Source organism: Sceloporus undulatus, chromosome 1, assembly GCF_019175285.1.
Source record: "Sceloporus undulatus isolate JIND9_A2432 ecotype Alabama chromosome 1, SceUnd_v1.1, whole genome shotgun sequence".
In the NCBI taxonomy this organism is placed as follows: Eukaryota; Metazoa; Chordata; class Lepidosauria; order Squamata; family Phrynosomatidae; genus Sceloporus; species Sceloporus undulatus.
The window spans coordinates 214,897,715-214,919,193 of record NC_056522.1 but is presented as its reverse complement, the minus strand read 5'-3'; the positions used below and the strand labels follow the sequence as shown (position 1 = coordinate 214,919,193).

The window sequence follows — 21,479 nt, the reverse complement described above, 5'->3', positions numbered from 1 at the left end:
AAGACCTCACTTAGTACTAGAAGGAAGGGTCATGTGTCTATGGCAGATGGGTGGGCTGCATGATTTTTACTAACCAATTTATGACCAACAGGTGACCAGGATATGTACTGAATATTTGTAGGAAGTGCCTTGCCAGGTACTAAGGAACTAAGGAGAAAGGAAAACACAAAGAAAAAAGTCAGAGTACTGTGATTCATATTGTCACTGTGATACTTTGATAAGACAGCAGTGTTACTGACCTACTGCTCAAATCATAGATGTGGTATGATGCATTGTATGAGTGCCTCCACACCTACAAGAGAAGCATTTGAACATAAGGGGTGGGGGACAAGATGAAGAAGAAGTCAATCTGGCATTCAATTTCCTCATTTCACCCCAGTGTCACTGTAGAAGTGATAACAAATTAAGACCCCAATTATTGGGTCTAAGACCGTGATCCAAGGGGCTGGAAATATATTTGCTCAACGAATCAAGCCTTTCACAGGGCAGTTAGAACACTCAGATGATGGCTCTATTGCAGTGAGAGCATGGCCAAGCAAACCATACAGCCCCTGGACAGACTTAGAGCAGAACAGATGCCTCTTCAAAGCCACCAACCAGGCAGCTTGGGAGTGCAGTGTTTATATGCTGCACACTCCCATGCCACCCCGAAACCACCTGGAAATCAGGCAGCTGCCCAGATGTGGGTGGCTTCAAGGAGCTCTGGTAGCATGGCATTTATATGCCACATGCTGCCAGAGTGCTTGAAGCCGCCATGGGGCAATAGTGAGGTGGGAAAAGCCACCTTTTCTTTGGCCAAAAAAGGAGTGGATTTTTACCGCTCCTTTTTTGGCTGGCTGCAAAGTGGATTTGGGCTGTGGTGTGTGTTTGTCACAGCCCCAATCCATCTTTAGAAGGGGCGGCTTCAAGCCATCCTTTCCGTCTGTCTGTTTTGCCTCTTAGTTCACATGACATTGCATATCACCTACCCATACCTCCCCACAATATAATTGTCCTTACAAATACCTCCCTACCTCCCTCTCTCTCACACACAGAGAACACAAATTCCAAAATTCCAGTGCTATGTTGCAAAGATATAGAGGTTGATTGATTGCAAAACCTTCTATTTCCAAACTAAGAACTAGAAAAATAGGTCATGTTTACATAATTTATATTACGTGTGCAAAATATACACATTTTTAAGCTGATGATATCACATAAATTGGATTCTGAATAAAGAAGAGGCAGCATCTCTTTGAGTGGCATTTTAGCTATCCTGGTGGGTAATAAATTGGCCTAGAAATCCTGCAAAATATCAATCAATGGGTAAATAGGCCAAAACACAGTAAAATAAAATAAAAAACCTGAACTTTTTACTAATATAAAATGTTAAGAGAAAAGTTTACTTCATAAGTACCTTCTCATAATTGTATCGCAGGAGAGCATATTTTTGGTCAGATGACAAAATTGCTTCAGTACTATTATAACTGGCCTGTTGACATAAGAATAAAAATGTTACATAAGAAAACCATGGATGTAAACTCAGGGGCTAAAACATACAATATTCATTAAAACCTACTAATGTTATATTTGGTAAGACTGTGATCTCTGATCCTTTGTCAACATCAAAGAGAAGGATATTGTTTTGCCTTGTGTGGAGATATTGATTTCCTAAAGGGGGGGAAAAGAGAAAATAGTCATTCATTAAGTAATCAAGGGGCTATACAGATTGTTTTTTTTTTTTTTTTTTTTTTTTGCATGTGTCAGAAAATACACTCTAGAAATAAAATGCTGGTTACCTGAAATCCACTGCAAGTTGTACGATTTGTATTGAAAATTATCACTCAAATAATCCTGTAGAGTAAATTTCCTACGTTGATCAGGAATATCTGTCAACAAGAAAGAAAAGGTAAGACTGCTGTGGCGTGGCATCTCACCAAAGTATTCTGCCTTATACCTCAATGCTGAATATAAAATCTGCAAATAAAATGACTTAGGCCTGGTACAGACCACCACTTTGCAGCAGCCTGGGGCCAAAATTAGGGCTTGGGAGAGCAGTGCATCCGCATACTCCGCCTTCTCCTGGTGCCATTTTGGTGCACACACATTTACACAGAGCACACGCCAATGATGTGCCTTGGGTGCCATGTCCAAACGGCGTGGTGTACAAGATACATCACCAGGCCACTCCAGGACATTAATGGTGCCTTGGCAGTGGCACGGAAAAGAGCTGCATTTCGCTGCTCCTTTTTAGAGCAGATTATTGCTGCGCCCATGTGGTTACCACGGCAATGATCCAGAGGAAAAAGGGCTACCCCTTTCTTCTCATCTGTACAGCCCCTTAGTTACAATTATGTTTGCAACATATTTTCCCAACTTGGTACCCTCCAAATATGTTGAATTAAACTTCCAAGATCTCCAGGTGGAATAGGCAATGCAACTGACCATGTTGGCCACTCACAATAGATAGTGTGCTACAAACTGCATAGGGGAAGATTAGGGACAAAAGCTGTTCAAGTGATATGATGGTGAGGCAGAGACCACTTTAACTTTCAACTCCCAGGACACTTCCGATTGGAAAAAAAGGACTCTCCTAGAACTAAAATGGCCCCAAGAATTCCAAAACCAAAATTGCCCTTATTTTCCTTAGAGGGGTTGGAGGACATGTAGGAGTAAAAAATTGTTGAGGAATATATGGCAAGGACTACAATCCTCCAGGGCTGCTGGGGAGGCAAAGCAGCTCCCAACAGTTGCTCAAACCTGCTACAAAGTATGGTCATACCCCACTAATTCTCTTCATCCTACCTGGTCTCCATTATGCCCACTACACATATGTTCTTTATTAAAATAAAGCCCTCCAGCTCTCTCATCCTGACTTGAAGCCTTATGAAAAATTATCATAGAATCAACTATGCATGGTGTCTCTCACCAAATGCACCTGGTCTGTGCATTTCCTCAGTAGATCTTTAGCCGCTTTGACTGGATATTGTGTTTTCATATATGTTTTTGGCCTATTCCTTATTTGTTGTTGTTTGAGCAATCTAGAACAATTTCCTCCTCCTCCTAAGCCAGATTTTACCCAAACTGGAAACTCCTGAGACTGCTTTGAAAGTGGTTTCCAGAGAGACTGCACATCAAAAAGCCAGAATGAATAAATGGATCACAAATCATCCCAGTAACAATGTACATTAAAATTTGTAGCTAACTGAACAGCAGACTAAATTGTATGAAGATATTTGAGTTGAGTACATTGTGGCTGGAATCCTGTGGGCATTTTACACATGCATAAATTTCCCTGCAGAAGCCATTGTCTAATGTGGAACATCTGGACTCATGCTTCCAGTTTGTGGAAGCGAACCTGCTAGAGCCCTAAGATCATAGAATCATAGAATCATAGAATCATAGAGTTGGAAGAGACCACTAGGGCCATCCAGTCCAACCCCCTGCCATGCAGGAAATCCAAATCAAAGCATCCCTGACAGATGGCCATCCAGCCTCTGTTTAAAGACCTCCAAGGAAGGAGACTCTATCACCCTCCGAGGGAGTGCATTCCATTGTCGAACAGCCCTAACTGTCAGGAAGTTCCTCCTAATGTTCAGGTGGAATCTCTTTTCCTGCAGCTTGCATCCATTGTTCCGGGTCCTGTTCTCTGGAGCAGCAGAAAACAAGCTTGCTCCCTCTTCAATATGACATCCCTTTAAATATTTAAACAGGGCGATCATATCACCTCTTAACCTTCTTTTCTCCAGGCTAAACATCCCCAGCTCCCTAAGTCGTTCCTCATAGGGCATGGTTTCCAGACCTTTCACCATTTTTGTCGCCCTCCTTTGGACACGCTCCAGTTTCTCAATGTCCTTTCTGAATTGTGGCGCCCAGAACTGGACACAATATTCTAGGTGGGGCCTGACCAGAGCAGAATACAGTGGCACTATTACTTCTCTTGATCTAGACACTATACTTCTATTGATGCACCCTAAAATAGCATTGGCCTTTTTAGCTGCCGCATCACACTGTTCACTCATGTTCAACTTGTGGTCTACTTGGACTCCTAGATCCCTTTCACACGTAGTTTCATTCAGCCAGGTGTCACCCATCCTATATCTGTGCATTTTATTTTTCCGCCCTAAGTGCAATACCTTACATTTCTCCGTGTTGAATTTCATTTTGTTAGCTTTGGCCCAGCTTTCTAGTCTATTCAGGTCATTTTGAATCTTGATCCTGTCCTCTGGGGTATTAGCTATTCCCCCTAATTTGGTATCATCTGCAAAGATCTTCAGAAGAAGGCTTTCTCCTGGTCCCGCCACCATCACAGGCTTGCTTGATGAGGACACAGGAGAGTGCCTTTTCAGTGGCTGCTTCCACCCACTAGAACTCCCTTTCATGGGAGGCTAGGCTAGGCTGGCCCCTGTCCTTGCTTGCCTCTTGCCAGCAAGTAAAAGCATTTTAATTAGTCAGGCTTTTAAACATAATAATCATAACAGGGTAGTTTTTATATGGGGTGTGAGTTTTAATTATATTTTTAACTTTGTTTTTATGTTAATTTTATACTATTTTAATTAGATGATGTTAACTGTTTTTAAATTTTTATTGTAAAGTTTTAAAAAATGTTTTTATCTTTTGAGCCACCTTGGGTCCCTTTGGGAGAAAGGCGGTATAAAAATGAAATGAAATAAAATGAAATAAATAAATAAATAAAATGGTGTATGGATACACAGCATATATGGATGCATAATGTATATGGATGTGAATGGTACAATGTACATGAATGTTTAATGAACACTTGTCTTGGTCCAGTTCTGTAACACTGCCACTTGGGCAAGGCTTGGATCGCACGTTTAAAGTTTAACTCTGCATGCAGATTTATACTGTATCTTCAAGACAAGATCTTGTCCTGTGTGTTTTTATTATGCTGCTCCTGCATTTTTTTCAGTCCACTTTCAAATTTAAACTGCATTGCTGTCCAGCTAGAAGTGTTCCTACGTGATGTTTGTTAATGCTGTTCTTATTCAACTGATTTTTCTGTTTAGTTTCTATGTTGGTTTTTATAATCATGACTTTGGAAAAGGGGGATACATAGTTTTCCACTAAATAAAATTAATAAATTATTTTAGTTGGCTGCTGTATTGCTGCTCCAGGCTCCAAATCTCCTTACACTATCTCTCACTTCTATCAGTTGTTCTGTTTTCTCTTCTGCTTTCTGGATTAATGCTTCTGCTTGGATTCAGCCTCTTTCCTGGCCATTTAGTACAAATCTTTCTTTTATCATAACAAATTTTGGCGGAAGGGGAGAGCTCTTAAAATACATATAAAATCAATGTATGTTACATGACTGATTCTTGGATTTTATATTATATAATACATGAAAATGTGTTTATACTGTTTTAACATTGTGCTTTTAATAGACCTGTTTACATGCTTTTTAGCATCTATATTAATAACATTTTAGCTTCATTTTGTTTTTATTTGTTGTAAGCTGCTTTAGATTCTATACTGAGAGAAAGGTGGGCTAAAATAAATTAAAAAAAATAATCACAAATCTTTACCTAAATACATGAGCTAATCCAGTGACTGGTGGCTTGGAGAATGAGAAAAGAAGGTAAGCAATGGAGAAACATGTGCTCTCACTCCTTCATTTATAAATTTTGAATGGATTCAAACATGGACCTAACATATTGCTCAAATTTGTCTTCTAAGCTCCAGACCTCTACAGTTAAGCAGGACTCTTGGTTGTGTAAAGCAAAGGCTTCCATATTAACGCTCACTTCATTTCAATGCCTTTTTAAAAACAATTATGCCCTAGCTGTCTTTAATGAACATGTTCATATGAAGGCCATGTCAGTTCCATGGAATTCATTATCAGGGGCATTTCCTTTTTTAACACACTAAAAAAATACAATGAAAAAGAAAAAAAAATGAGAACATTGTTAAGTTTGTGTTCAATTCCTTTATTACAACTATCATCAGGGGACACTGATCACCATTTTTTCCTCATTTCCTGTTTTCCCTTCTCACTTCTTTTTCAGAAATTAAAACTACTTAGGTGAAAAGACAAAACAAAAAAAGTATATTAAATTCCCCACACAAAATAGAATAATATATCCATGTTCTACAAATAAAATGTAAATGAACACAATATATTTAGTGCTCACAATTTTCTTTTTCTTACCATGTCAACAATTAATGGAACCATCATAGAGATGTGTAACTTCAGTTGCTGGACTCCAACCCCTACCATATACCACCATTAGGGTGATAAATCTTTACTTATTTAACCCTTCTACACAAGAATGAAAATTTCAAACATTTTCTCCCTACTGAGCAAAATTGCAAGCCTTTTTTCACTTTTTAAAAATAATTCTTCACATTTTGGAACGTCTTTGGTGAAAATGTTTGCACAAAAAGCAATGTTTTGTGAAACAACAGCATGTCTGGTGAAGAACACTATCTTCTGCATAAGTGAGAGGGTGTGAAATATAAAACATTTGGAAAATGGAAGATGCTAAGAAGAGGGTGAGGATTATAAAATTATAAGCCAATGCAAGGCATCGGCAACTTGGTCTATTCCAGATGTTTTGAACTACAACTTTCATAATAATTGTTTTGCCATGCTGGCTAATGGTGGCTGTAATTCAAAACATCTTGGGGAGGCACTATGTTGTCTAAGTAAGGTATTGTCAGATACTAAGCCATCCATCTAACTCAGCAATGATTACTGTACTATGGTTTTTTGTTTGTAACCCTAGGTTCAGCTGCAGCCTTTCCTAGCTCATCTGTCTGGGATACTTTACTTAGAAATTTCAGGGACAAACTTTGAACATCCTGTATGCAAAGTGTAGATGGTGTCCCTGTGTGCCATTCGCTTGCCCTATAATGAGTCATACCAAGGGACCATCTAGCCTACTAGTTGTGAATTTGAATTGAAGCAGCACCTTGACAAAGTCACAGGGGCATGTCAGAGACACCAGCCTGCAAAATGAAACATTGACTATCTGGAAATTTAAGTGTTTGGGGAATTATGGCTAGTGGACTTCACTAATGTGCTTGAGTTCAGACTTCCACATAACAGAGAAAGAAGTGATGGTTGGAACACTTACATATTTTCTGAGAGCTGTACTTCTCTTGCACAGGAAAGTGAGAATGGATTTTAGTTGCCACTTTTTTTGTGAAATTGAAGGCTTTCATGGCCGGCATCCATGGATTTTGTGGTTTTGGAGGGGGGGGTATGTGGCCATGTTCTAGAAGAGTTTATTCCTGATGTTTCACCAGCATCTGTGACTGGCATCTTCAGAGAAAGATGCCAGCCACAGATGCTGGCGAAACGTCAGGAATAAACTTTTCTAGAATATGGCCACATACCCCGAAAAACCCATTAAAAAGTATGTTGAAGCTTTGTTTTTGTGTCATTTCAAACCTACGTCCACCCTAAGAAGAAACTATCATGGGGTTTTCTTATCAAGATATGTTCAGAGGAGGTTTGTCATTGCCTTCCCCTGAGGCTTCCACTTGTTAAACAGTAGCAACAATTTGCAGTGCTCAGAGTAGCTTCCAACCATTCAAAATATAAACAACCAACAGGAAAGGCTAGCAGTTAAAAACAGGGGCAAGTATGCCAGATGCAACTAATCTTCAACAGCCGATCCAAATCATGTAGCCCAGCCCACTCCACCTCAGCAAATCTCTACATACAAAACATGTGCTGTGAGAAATAAATTAGATAACAGAGGGTTGTTGAGAGCCAAAAGCACCCACTCACAGAAAAAGCTACTATCTACAGTTTTGCATATATAAGGCTATAACCTGTTTTTATTTACATGGGATTAAATACCATGGAATTCAATGAGGTTTACCTCTGAATAAACATGTATAGGATGTTAATATGCTGACTTGAATTATTCCAAATAATCTCCATTAATTATTTTCCTATGTCCTTAAGGAAACTGCCTGTCATATACACCTTTGGGTTTGTTTTCCTCATAATCAGAAGGCACACCTTCTGACTCATGCAAAAACATAAAGGTGTGTACATTATCACATCATTAATTCCACTGTAGCTCAGTCATAAAAACCATGTCTTCCATGATGAAAGTCCAAGGATCGACCCAAGTAGGTCTATCGGAAGACCGGGAAAAATGGGGGAACCACTCTCAGTCAGTGTAGGCAGTACTAAGTTCAGTGACCTGATTCAGCATTAAAAATGTGCTGTATTTCTGCTCTTATACAGACTATAAGTAAACATTTATGTTGCAAGCATGGTTTTCACTTCCAATTAATTTTAAAAATAGTATACATTTTCTCTTTTTTGGAAACACTCATTTATACTCTTGTTGAACTACATTTTTGCCTAATCTACAGCAATAGCCCTTGGCTAGCTGCACACTGGTTTGCTCATAGAATGCTAGGCAAGGGGCATAATGTTTTATATGCATCTACAATATACTGATGCCCTCTTTATCATGTTGGTTTATAAAGCATCACTGAAATAACAACTACACCCAGGACATTTAGAATCATAGAGTTGGAAGAGACCGCAAGGGCCATCCAGTCCAACTCCCTGCCATGCAGGAAATCTGAATCAAAGCATCCCCAACAGATGGCCATCCAGCCTCTGTTTAAAAACCTCTAAGGAAGGAGTTTCCACTACACTCTGAGGGAGTTTGTTCCACTGTCGAACAGCCCTTACTGTCAGGATGTTTCTCCTAATGTTGAGGTGGAATCTCGTTTCCTGTAGCTTGCAGAAATCCCTTCACTGTAGCTATTGGATGGAATGGTACAGCTTTCTGTCTTTTTTTCTTCCCTAATAGACTTTCTGCAGTAATGGAAAATGACAGAAGCAGAAGAAGGTCAGGTTAGAAGCAAAAGATCTGAAGCTCCTCATAAAATTCAGTGAATGAGGCAGGTGGATGCCATAGTAACAACCTCACCTGGAAATAGCCCTCCCATCACTCACTGATGGAAGATGAAACAAACAGAAACTTGGGGGAGAAGCAATATGGATTAGGAAGAATGTAAGTTACTAAACACAGTCTAGATAACTTGAAACATTGCTGTGTAATTTTAATAAACTTCTTTTTGCACCACATCCTTTTGAACACTGATTCAGTTCCTCATTATGAAAAGGGTTAAAATGCTGCTGCAATCTCAAGCAAATCTTAAGCAGGATCAAAGTCCATTCTGATAATAGGGTCATATGTTCACTACAGCTTTTCAGCCTTTTTTGTGAGTGTACTTTGCTTAATGCGAAATTAGAGCAGAAATGTTGCAGAAACCAAAACAAAAAAAGCCCTGTCTGTCTCTCTCACACATACAAAAATCTTCAAGGGAAACTGACATAAACTCTTTCTTTAGATCCCGTCACAGGCTGTACTATTATTTATTTAAAATGTTTTTATTTACATCTTGGAACTACACTTTCAGATAGTGCCATATAATTTAAAAAAGAGGAAAATGAAAGATAAAAATTCCAGCACTCACAGACAAAATACATTCAGAAGCAGCTCTCAGATACATAAACTATTTGATGTAAAGGTAAAGGTATTCCCTATTAACCAGATTGTCAAGTTGTGGCTGCCCATAGGGGGCAGTGCTCATCTCCTTTACTAAGCCAAAGAGCCAGCATTGTCAGAGACTACTCCATGATCATGTGGCCAGGAGGATTGCACAGAATGCTGTTCACCTTCCCACTGGAGTGGTACCTATTTATCTACCAGCATTTGCATGCTTTCAAACTGATAGGTTGGCAGAAACTGGGACTAGTGATGGGAGCTCACGCCATCATGTGGCACCCAGGCCTTGAACTGCCAACCTGTCGATCTCTTATCAACAGAGTCAGCATCTTAACCACTTGAGCCACTGCATCCTCACTCACAGACAAAAATACATTCAGAAGCAGCTTTCCGATACATAAGCTATTTGATGCAGAAAAAAACAAAACTGAAAAGGAAAAAATATCTTCAAATTTTACCTGATTACTAGAAAGATAGTTCAACCATTTTGGTCCCACCACTAAGAAGGCTCTTTCTTTTGTGCATACCAACCTGATCTTTCTTTACAGTATGCACTCAAGAAAGATGCTCGATTTTATGGGCAAAGGAAAACAAACAAGTTTCATTTCTATACCGCTTCATACTGCCTAAGCAGTGTCTAAGCAGTTTACAACTGTAAGCTAATTGCTCCCAACAATCTGGGTACTCATTTTAGCGACCTCGGAAGATGCAAGCCTGAGTCAAGCTTGAGCCCTTTCACTGTTCTTGGACTCACAATCTTATGGTTTTGAGTGAGTGGCTGCAGTACAGGCATTTAACCACTGTGCCACCAGGGCTCTTTTAAAAAAAAAAAAAAGAGCTTGGTTTTTTTTTTTAAAAATTATTTCAGTTCCTTTTCACTCTCTCAGATTTCTTAATTCATCAGCTTTAACTATATTTGTTTTATTCATTTCATTGCTAAAGAGTGCCTTCGTGCCATCTGCAGGGAGAAAGGTGAGGCAGAAATAAAATAACAAACAAGCAAGCATACAAGCAGCCCTCCCCCCAGGAATAAAAAAACCCAACAGACTTGGTCCTAAGACATTTAGGGATTTAAAATCAGTATTTTGATTTGGACCCGGAAATTACTAGGAATTAGTGCAAGGCTGGGATTCAATTTTCAGGCTTCCTGGGTCTCACTAATATTCAAGATACTGCTTTTAGTACCAGTTGCAGCTTCTGGACTATCTTCAAAAGAAGCGTTTATGTAAACCATATCTAGTGGTCCAGTTTGCATGTTAGAAGCAAGGTGTGATTGCTCTGAAGAGGGTAACAGCTGGCATGCAAGTTGTGTGCTGTACTTGTTTGTACTCTGTACTTGGAAGGTACTTTTCTGTCTTTTGCCTTATGTAGGATACATCTCAAAATATAGTATTACAATTAAATATTCTGACATCCATATAGAGGCATGACAAAAATGTAGTAAACAGTTACACAAGTCTTTTGGCTAAAAAATAATTTGAATAACCATACTTGGCAGTCAATGTAATTTGAATGGGCTCCTGTAATGCAGAACTAGAAAAATGTTAAATTAACATCAATTGTTTAAATATTTCGGAACAAGCCTTTTGCTGACAAAAAGTGGAGCTTTCTTTCTGTATGATTATGACATATCTCGGCTACACAAATATTGCACTGTCACAATTTGCTTGTCTTTCAGCAGAAATGCATTCCAGGATTCAGTTAACTGCATCATTAATTTTCTACTTATCCGTGCAATGTAGTTGCTATTAATTGCTCTGAATTTTCAGAAAGGAAGCTGAAGTTATTATATTTTTAAAAATATATTAAATTTGTAGATAGAGAAGAAAATAATAATGTACAATGAATGTCCAGAATGTGGAAACTATGAAGATTTACAAGGAAGCATTAACATTTCTGCAGCTGCAAAATTCTAACATAGACAAGCTGTGAATGCAACATTAACACAATTTTATAGGTGGCACAATAATTTCAAGTCCTACATTTCATTTTTCCATATAGAAAAATTAATCTACTAAAAACTTGATTATGCAATTGTTTTTAGAGCATTGTTACAAATGTTACCTATACAAAATTACAGAACCCAGAGCTTGGAATGCAAGCAAAAAAATAACATAGTTATATGTAAAAAGTACTTCTGGGGATAACAATAGCATAATAAAATAAAATTTCAAAATTAATATAAAAGTGTGGAAACAAAATGATCAAAACACTATCATGATATTTATCCTTTATTATATTACTATATAACCATAGTTTTTGAAGTTTCTTTAAAATAATAATAATAATATATAATAATAAATCTTTATTTTTATACAACTATTCCTAGGAGATCAAAGCGGTTCACAGGCGAATACAGATGTACAACACATTGTATTACAGCATAATATATAATAAAAAACATTCCACTAAAAACCTCGTATAAAAACATCCTATAAAAACATACTGAAAGCTCACAATCTAACATCTTAACAATCTCATAATTACAAATTAACATCACAGATACTTATAACATTGGAGGATGGTGGGGTAGGAGGATAATTATCTCTATGAAGGATCAGGGGGATATGCCAAGCGGAATAGGTGAGTCTTCAACGCTTTCTTAAAGGCTTCCAAGGAAGAACTGAGATGAATCTCCTCAGTGAGTCCATTTCAACATGCAGGAGCAGTAGATGTAAATGCTTGTTGGTGAGTTGCAGACAATCTCTCCCTAGGATATTCCAATAGATATTTGCCTGTTGTTCTGAGTGTGCGGGGCAGATTATGTAGGGAGAGGCGCGCCCTCAAGTAACTCGGGCCCAAGCCACGTAGGGCTTTATAGGTGATAACCAACACTTGTATTGAGCCCGGAAGCTAATTGGCATTTTAGACATTCAAAGGGTTTTCAATGCACATTTCTAGTATTATGATACTTCCTTCTCAGCCCTGAGCTTTTTTTAAAAACAAAAACGATGCAAAAGTAATGAATGCAGTAAGTTACATTACAAACACAGTAACGGGTACTGATAACAAATTACTATTGAAATGCCAAACGGAGTGATAGAAAAAGGTGGCTGCAATTAAGGAACCCTGGTGGCACCCTGGTGGCGCAGTGGTTAAATGCCTGTACTGCAGCCATTCACTCAAAACCACAAGGTTGCGAGTTCAAGACCAGCAAAAGGGCCCAAGCTCGACTCAGGCTTGCATCCTTCCGAGGTCGCTAAAATGAGGACCCAGACTGTTGGGGGCAAATTAGCTTACTTGTTAATTAGCTTACTTGCTGTTCACCGCTATGATCTTTGGAATAGCCGTATATAAATAAAACAAATTATTATTATTATTATTAAGTAGCATTGCAAGCACTGACATTTTAGAAACAAAGAAAGATCATGCTTTCCTGCAATGTATTCAGGGCTATCCCAAGTACTTATAATTTCTGTGTAACATATTTTATTTCATACTTTGGGGAATGCGGTTATACATGTAGTCTAAAGAAGAATTGTCCACTGACACAAATGCCCCCCCCCCAAAAAAAAGAATAAAAGAATGATCTATAGCACCTTAAGACCCAAGAATGATAAACAAGAATCTGCTTTCATTGTATGCTCTCTTCACCATACAAAGTCTATGCTAGAATGAATCAATTGGTTCTTGGGATGCCACTGTCCTCCTTCTCAATCAAACATGCAGCACAAAATCTCTGAGTAACCGAGCCTGAACTTAAATCTTATTTCCTGTTTAAGTACACAGTACATACGAAGCTCTAACAAGATAAAGGTAAAGGTTTCACCTTTGACAAGATTGTGTAGTTGTGTCCAACTGTAGGGGGCAGTGCTAATTTCCATGACTACACTGAGGGAGCAATTGTTGTCAAAGATTACTTCCGTGGTCATGTCGAACGCTGTTACCTTCTCACCAAAGTGGTACCTATTTATCTACTTGTATTTTTGCATGCTTTCAAACTCCTAGGTTGGCAGAAGCTGGGACTACTGATGGGAGCTCACCCCATCATGCAGCACTTGGACCTTGAACTGCCAACCTGCCGATCATCAGAGTCAGCATCTTAACCGCTGAGACACCCCGACCCTCCTAACTAGATACAGTGGGTTAAATCTCTGAGCTGAAACCAACTTAAAGCAAGTGAATATCCACCTACAGTTATGCAATGAGAATTTCTTCTCTTCTCCTTGTCCTTGATGCTCCCCCAAACCTTCCCAAAATCTGCCTCACAAGGTCCCCTAACCCTCCAGGGCATCTGAAGGCATGTTGGGATGTATCTGTTTTCCACTGACATAAGTAAGTCAGAAAGGTAAACTAATTAAATTGCAGCACATTGTGCGTTCAATTGAGTGCATACTCCAGTCTTGTGGAAAGGTAGGGATGGAGGGATCAGTTTTAATATTAAACGGACAACCAGCTGAACAGTGTAGCATGCTTCCCCTAGACACCATCTATGCCCCCACAGTCCCTATATCTAAGTGTTTTCTCTCCCATCCAATTGAAAGTAGTACTGTAGCTAAATTGAGAGCAAAACAGCCTGGAGTAGTTAATGACAGGTTATAGGAGAGTTATTGCTGTCAAAAAAAATGTCCGTCCCACTTCCCTTCCTTGTCACATCACTGACTCTACTGTAGTTCAGTCACAGAACCTGTGTCTTTCATGATTAAAGTCCAAGGATCAACACCAGTGGAACATAGTAAGATCTATATTTGTGTAGTATGAACAGATCTCAGGTTTCCCAAATGACTTATTGAAGAAACTTATCACCCCATATGAACCTGCCAGAATCTTTGGAGGAAGGCTTCGCTCAGTCCCACCACCATCACAGGCTCACTTAGTGAAGATACAAGAGAGAGCCTTCTTGGTGGCTGCTCCCACCCTCCGGAACTCCCTTCCATGGAAGACTAGGCTGCTCCCCTCCCTGCTTGCTTTTTGGTGGCAAATCAAAACATTTTTATTTAAGCAGGTGTTTGATATATAATCATATCAGGATGGTTTTTAAGGAGGTGTGTTTTAGTTATGCTTTTAACATTTTGTATTATATGTGCTTTTATGGTGTTCTTAGATTACTTTAATTGTTTTAAATTTTATTGTAATTTTTTTAAAAAAAATTTAAATCGGTGAGCCATCTTGGTTCCCTTCTGGGAGAAAGGCAGCATACAAAATAAATAAATAATGCTGCCTATGAACAGATGGCCAACACTCCAAACTTACCTTGGTTTGTCATCAAAACTATAGAAAGAACTATGGCTGTAATGACAATGGCAATTGCAAGGAACCCAAACAGATATTTCAGTGTGGTCTGGAAAAAAAGAAATGAAGACATGAGTTAGAAGCATGTGAAAACACTGCAATTGTACTGCTGGATTAAACCTCTCTAATCCAACATCCTGTTTCCTATCAGATGCCACAATGGGAGACCCAGTCTCAGGGGATGGGAGGGACCAACATTCCACTCCCGGTGTTTCTTTCCAGCAACTGCCATTCTGGCTGCATTCACACTGCATAAATAATCAGGTCTGGTGCCACTTTAACTGCCATTGCTCAATGTTATGGAATTCTGGGAACTGTAGTTTGTTGTGGCACCAGAGCTCTCTGACAGACAAGGCTAAATGTCTTGCAAAACTATAGTTCCCAGAATTCCATAGCACTGAGCCATAGCAGATAACGTAGTGTCAAACTGCATTATTTCTGCAGTGCGGATGCAGCTACAGGAGTAGTATACAGTCACCATGACTATGAGCCATGGATCGCTTTATCATCCACAACTGGATTGAATCTGTACCTAGATAGATGTCCACCACCACATCTTGCATAGTGAATTTTCAGTTTAACCATGCAGTGTGTGTAAGAACCACATGGCACTGTCTCCAAAATTATATCATTACCACTGGCATAGTATCTGAAGAGCATTTCTCACCTCTCATCTTAGACAATATTTCTATTTTTGAAATGTGATGCTATTTTTTAAAAAAACAAAAACAATATTCTACCTTTCTAATCAGGTTCTTGGGCAGATTTATAAAGGGGCCTTGAATAGTGCTTTGTTCTAGACCAGGGGTGGCAAATGTGTGGTCCTCCAGATGCTGTTAGATTTCAACTCCCATCATCTTATCAGATCAGCTAAAGCAGATCACAGTTGCAATCCAATAACATCTGGAGGGCCATACATTCCCCACCCCTGTACTAGACCATCTCTGAAACCGGGAAACAATATCTAATCCAAGAATAATCAAACCAACATAATTGGTGCAAGACCAACTAAAGTAGATGATTCCTGCCATAAAATGGCAGATGAGTATGGCTTTCCAGCTGCTGTTACACTCTGACTCTCATTAGCTCCAGCCAGTTTAGCCAATAGTGCTTGTGGGATCTGCAGTTCAACAACATCTGCTGGATCACAAGTTGCCTATCCCTGAAACAGTACAAAACCAGGACTACCATGATCATCATCCAAATCATTCCCCTTTTTTCCACTGAGGAGGTTTCAGTACTGGGTTTTATTCTTTGTCTGACTGATGAACAAATATACATGTTGATTTCAACCGCTGTGGAGTAAATGTAACCTTAGAATTGGTGTGATTTTACTCACATATAAGTAATACAACAAAACATAACTTGAAAAAAAGCATTCAGTGGGAATGGTGGAGCCTTCTAAGTTTAAATCTGGTTTTGCAACCAATCTACAAGGGTATTTCATCTGCCTGATGGGAATTGTCTCCATATTAACTCATAGACCTTTGATCTGTCATATCAGTACTTTGTCTGATAACCACTTATCAGGCTCAAGTTACTTGGTACATAGCTCTGCACTCCTATGAGCGAGACATTGCCATGTCGAAATTTTCTGCCTTTGTCGATATTGTTAAGTTTTAATAGTAGCTGTTAACTTGCAATATTTTAACATTTTGACATCCTTTGGATTTTTTACTTGTTTTTATTGTAAAACATGCAATTTTATTCATTATTTCCATTTTTAACATTTGTAAATCATCCCAAAGACACTAGATAAATAAAGAAAAGGAAATGTCTAAAGCCACAAATTTCAGTGGGCCAAGAAGTCAAACAAATGGGTCCTAGAGCAGATCAAACCAGAAATCTCTCTTGAAGCCATGATGACAAGACTGAGGATGTCATACTTTGGCCACATCATGAGGAGGCCCGACAGTGGAAAAAACAATGCTAGGAAAGGTGGAGGGAAGCAGAAGGAGAGGAAGACCACATGCTAGATGGATGGACTCTACTAAGAAGGCCATGAATTTGCAGGATCTGAGCAGAGCAGTGGAGCATAGGAAGTCTTGAAGATGTATCATCTACAGCATTGCCATGAGTCCAGATCAACTGGTGGGTGGATAATAACAACAACAAAAACAATAACGTGTACCTAACTCACTCTAAGATCTCACTGCATATCAGTCTGTAATGTGAATGTGAAACTGTTGGGGATTCAAGTTTCCAAAGACTTCAGCCTTTGTTAAGGCAACCAAAATATCAAAATATCAAAGCCAAGTCTGTCAGGGTCTAGCTTTTAAATTAGCAGAGCAGCAGAAACCTGACTTTATTTAACAATGCTCCCCAAGGACTGAGGCTGACTCAAAGACAACAGAAACAACTATTAATTTAAAAACAAAACTTTACTAATGGCTTGAATCTACATATTCATTGAGGCTACATCCTAACCTATCTAATGACAGATTCTCTACCTACAAAGGAGCCTACATTCCAGATGTGGGGATTGTTGGAATTTAGTGAAATTGGTAGTTTATATATTAAGCAGAAAGGAAGGAGACATGCTGGATTCCAAGAAACATTTTCTTGAATTGCAAATGGACACTAAATTTCATTGACTTTGAAAATTCACCCGTGGCCAAAGAGGGAGGAGCCAGCCTGCAAATAGCCCTCCCAACCATCTGAGCTAAGACCAGAAACAGAAATGCAGGTCTGCGACTAACATCTTCAATTTTTTTCTCCTGTTTGCCTGATGAAGCAGCCAGTGTGACTTCAAAAGCTTGCTACATGTCATTGTGCATTTTTGTCGGCCCCATAAAAGTATCATTGTTTGGATGTTACAGGATTTGCTATATGGCCAACACACCTACCCCTAGATATCTAATTAATAGTTCAGGTAAAAGAAGAAATCTTTATCTCACCATCTTTAGGAAGAAAGTTGACAGAGTAGGGAGATGGGAGACCGGGAGAGTAGCAGGAAAATTTCTTTTTGTGAGAAAAACTTCCTAAAGGAAGTTAGCTGAATCACATGATTTGCTTACCAATTTACAAAGGTATTTATTGCCCCTGTGATTCAGTAGGACCAAATGGCATGTTTTGAAGAGGGAAGACAGCTGAGTTTGCATGCAGGGAAAATCCTGTCTATCTGAGGAGGGGGAGAGAGAATGCAATGATTTTCCAACAGAATCTTACACAGTGTACACTTATTTTCTTATCTTGCATTTCCATTTTCCCATCCTGCATTCATCCTTATCCTCCTCTTCTTATCCTGCCTTTACAAGACAGCCCATACTCAGAAGGCACTATGCAAGAGAGCAGCTATAGGTAGTTTTTCAAGACTCATATGAAAATAATATAAGCCCAGATGTACAGAGTTTGAAGAGGTCAATAAAAAGAACTTTGCAGTTTTGTAGCCATTGTTTTAAAGTATTGTTTTTCAAGTATAGGCTGGGACTCAAGCCTGACAGCTCATCTCCTTAATTCCAGATGTAGGGATTGTTGGACATTAGTGAAATTGGTAGTTTATATATTAAGCATAGCAGCACCATGCATTCCAGCAGTGTATATCTGAGCTTCTAGTAAAGAAACAGGATACATTGGTAAGGTGAAAGTAAGACTTACTTCAATGTTATATAGAGAATTCATCTAGCATCTAAGAAAGTAAGTATTCAGTAGATAAAACTATACTTTAGTGGAGAGGTCCCTAGAGCTGACTCCTATATGGGATAAACCCATGCTGTAACACATGCTCACAATAAAGGAACCTCTCTTTCAATTATCCCATCACCTATTTATTGATTTACTGATGATCTCCTCCCAATGTGCTCAAGGTAACAGGCCTGGCTCTTCTCCTTTCCACTTTCTCTTCACAACAACCCTGCGGGGCAGCTCAGGCTGAGATGAACCAACTGTCCCAATGTGACCTAAGTGAGGATTGGAGCCTGGCTCTGCCAAAAGCTGCGTCCACACTGTGGAAATAATCCAGGATGACACCCCTTAAACTGCCATGGGCCCATGCTATGGAGTTGTTGTTTTGTTTTGTTTCCTTTTGTTTTTGTGACACCAGAGCTCTCTAACAGAAGAGATGGCTAAATATCTCACCAAACAATAAATCCCAGGATGCCATAGCATGGAGCCATGGCAATTAAAGCAGGGTTAAAGTCGTAACCTCAAAGGATGTGGGGCATTCAAGAAAAATAGAGGACATTAGGAAATAAAACCTCAAAGCACTTACAGAAAGCTGGACTTGTCTGACTGAGAGACTGACTGAAGACCCCTTAGCCAGGGTGACCAGAGGTCCTCACCTCAAAGGAGGACCAGGCACCACCAATAGCAGGCAGTTCCAGAAACAAAAAATGGAGGACACTCCCCAATAAGCATGCTCAAAACACCCATTAAAGAAATAAATGAAGCCATGCTCCAAATGGAGGACCTTCTGGAATTCCTCCTGGCTGAAATGTAGGGCAGGTCCTGGAGAAGGAGGATGTCTGCCTAACCTGAGTTAAAGCGGTGTCAACCTGGCTTAGTGTGTGTGTGCAGCCCCTCTCTCTGTCCCCCTGATAGCCCAGAGTGGGTGTCTCCTTCACTCACACACGTGGGAGAAGTTGGCAGCTGGAGGAACTTAGCAGGGCTGCATTTAGACAGGGAAAGAGATTAGAAAGCCAGCATGCCTGAGAAAAGGGAGTTCCCACGGTGTGACACACAAAACAGAGGCAAACCCAGACCCGGGCAAAGGCTGGCCCTTCTGTGCCTCCTTGGCATCCAGTAAGGTGCCCCAAGCAAGGGCTGGCTGGGTTTTCTTGGCCAGTTCCTTCGAGGGGGGGGGGGCTTGTTATGATGAGCTCCCTCTTCTGAGGCTTTCCTAATTCCCAGCCTAAGCCCTGGTCCCCAGAGTCCTCCAACAAAGTCCTCGAGTCCTTGCCAAAAGCCCAGAGGCAGCAGAGTTGGGGAGGCGAGGAAGTCAGGGACTGACCTTCATGGTAGGAGCTTCCAGGGAGCCCACCTGGCCCCGCCAGAGGCCAAGCAGCACCAGCAGCAGGAGGAAGGGGCTGCTTGCTTTCCCCCTTTTTCGCCCGCCTGAGCCCCGGAGTCCTCTCAACAGCAGCAGCAGCAGCAGGAGGAGGAGGAGGAGGAGGAGGAGCCCCGCGTCAAGTTAAACATTATTGGAGAGGTGGCCCTGGCTAAGGCTGGGGGCAAACTCCTCAGAGAGGCCACCCTGGCAGGGGAGAGAAAGAAAGAAAGAAAGAAAGAAAGAAAGAAAGAAAGAAAAGGAGGGAAGGGAGGAAGGAGGAGCCCAGAGATGGGCCGGGAGGGGGGGTCGGGAAGGCGAACCTGTCCTGAGGTTTTCTTGGCAAGGCTTCTTCAGAGGAGGTTAGCCATTGCCTTCCCCTAAGGAGGCTGAGAGAGTGTGACTCGAACCCAGGTCTCCCCAGATTCGAAAACGATCTACCTGCCTTTTCCAGGACACCTTCCACCTTTCAGCCTTCTCTCTCTCTCTCTCTCCAGAAGGCATTTCGAAAGGTCCTCCACCTGGAGCAGGACCAAGAAGCATGGAGATATACATATAGACATAGCAGGGTTTGGAGCTTGTTTAGTGGGCAGTGTCCTCCATTTTTTGTTTCTGGAACTGCCTACAATTGGTGGTGCCTGGTCCTCCTTTGAGGTGAGGACTCTGGTCACCCTGAGTAAGGGGCCTCCAGTCAGTCAATCGGCCAGTCAATTGTGTGTGTGTGTGTGTGTGTGTGTGTTATACACACACACACACACACACACACACAAACACTCTTGACCAACCAACTAGAGACCTCTGTATAAGTGTGTGTGTGTATATATATATAGACTGACTGACTGACTAGAGACCCATTTTATACACACACACACACACACACACATATACATATATATATATAGGCCTCAAGTCTGCCGGCCGGTCAGTCAAGTTTTTATATATAGATATACATATTAAGGCGTCTCTAGTCAGTCAGTCGGTCAGTCAAGTATATACACACACACACTTGACTATATATAGGGGTCTCTAGTCAGTCATATCTGTGTGTGTGAGAGAGAGAGAGGGAGAGTGTGCTTGAAGCTTGTTTATTGGGCAAGGTCCTCCTCCTTTTCCCCCTGGAACAGCCTACATTTAGCGGGGAGGACTCTGCCCCCCCCCCCCGGTGAAGGGGTCCCTAGTCAGTCAAGTGGAGCCAGAGGCTTCTGTCAAGTGGGAAAATGAGGGGGAAAGAGAGGGAGCCCAGGCAGAGCCGAGTTTTGGGGGGACGTGGGCGTGGGGCGGGCGCCACTCAGCCGGTGGAACTTGTGTGGGGAGAAGAGAAGAAGGGTTGGCATTTGGCGCGCCTGTCAGGGGAAGCGAAAGAGAGCTCCTAGCTAGGTCGCCTTTCTTTCTTTCTTTCTTTCTTTCTTTCTTTCTTTCTTTCTCTTTCCTCTTCCCCCCCTTGGAAACCCAAGTGCCAGGGGCTTCACTAGGAGGGTGCAAGGGTTGGGGACAGCAGTAGGTAAAGCCCTGAGTGGGGAGTGACACCATTGCTCTCCAAACGTCAGCCTTTGGGCAGAAATAGGCTGTGGCCCTCCTCTGCCTCCCTTTAAAATGCTGAAGAGATGGTTTGAATGGGGCGAGGCTCAGTGGAAGGAGAAAAGAGAGGCCTCGGGTTTGGTTTGCTTTTTAAAAATTAAATTTTCCCTTTAAAAAAAAATCACATCTTGCCACATGTTCACATTATTATTATTATTATTATTATTATTATTATTATTATATTTATTTCTATCCTGCCTTCC

The 21,479-nt window shown here is 40.6% G+C and overlaps 1 protein-coding gene across 2 annotated transcripts in view; it reads right to left on the bottom strand.

Moving 5' to 3' along the window:
• The window catches only part of DPP4 (dipeptidyl peptidase 4), a 67,379-nt gene extending 47,548 nt beyond the window's left edge, over positions 1–19,831 (bottom strand). Inside the window, exons 1-7 of one of the 2 annotated variants that reach the window (XR_006103575.1) lie at positions 19,663–19,831; positions 14,676–14,763; positions 1,779–1,868; positions 1,559–1,650; positions 1,397–1,471; positions 240–292; positions 75–147 (exon numbers count right to left, since the gene is read on the bottom strand). Coding sequence is in view for 1 of the 2 variants with exons in the window: in XM_042463951.1 (XP_042319885.1) it covers positions 75–147; positions 240–292; positions 1,397–1,471; positions 1,559–1,650; positions 1,779–1,868; positions 14,676–14,763; positions 19,663–19,668 (477 nt within the window). In the remaining variant the exon portion in view is untranslated. The remainder of the gene's footprint in view (positions 1–74; positions 148–239; positions 293–1,396; positions 1,472–1,558; positions 1,651–1,778; positions 1,869–14,675; positions 14,764–19,662) is intronic. The other variant, XM_042463951.1, reaches the window with a different exon arrangement.
• Between the last annotated feature and the right edge of the window lie 1,648 nt (positions 19,832–21,479).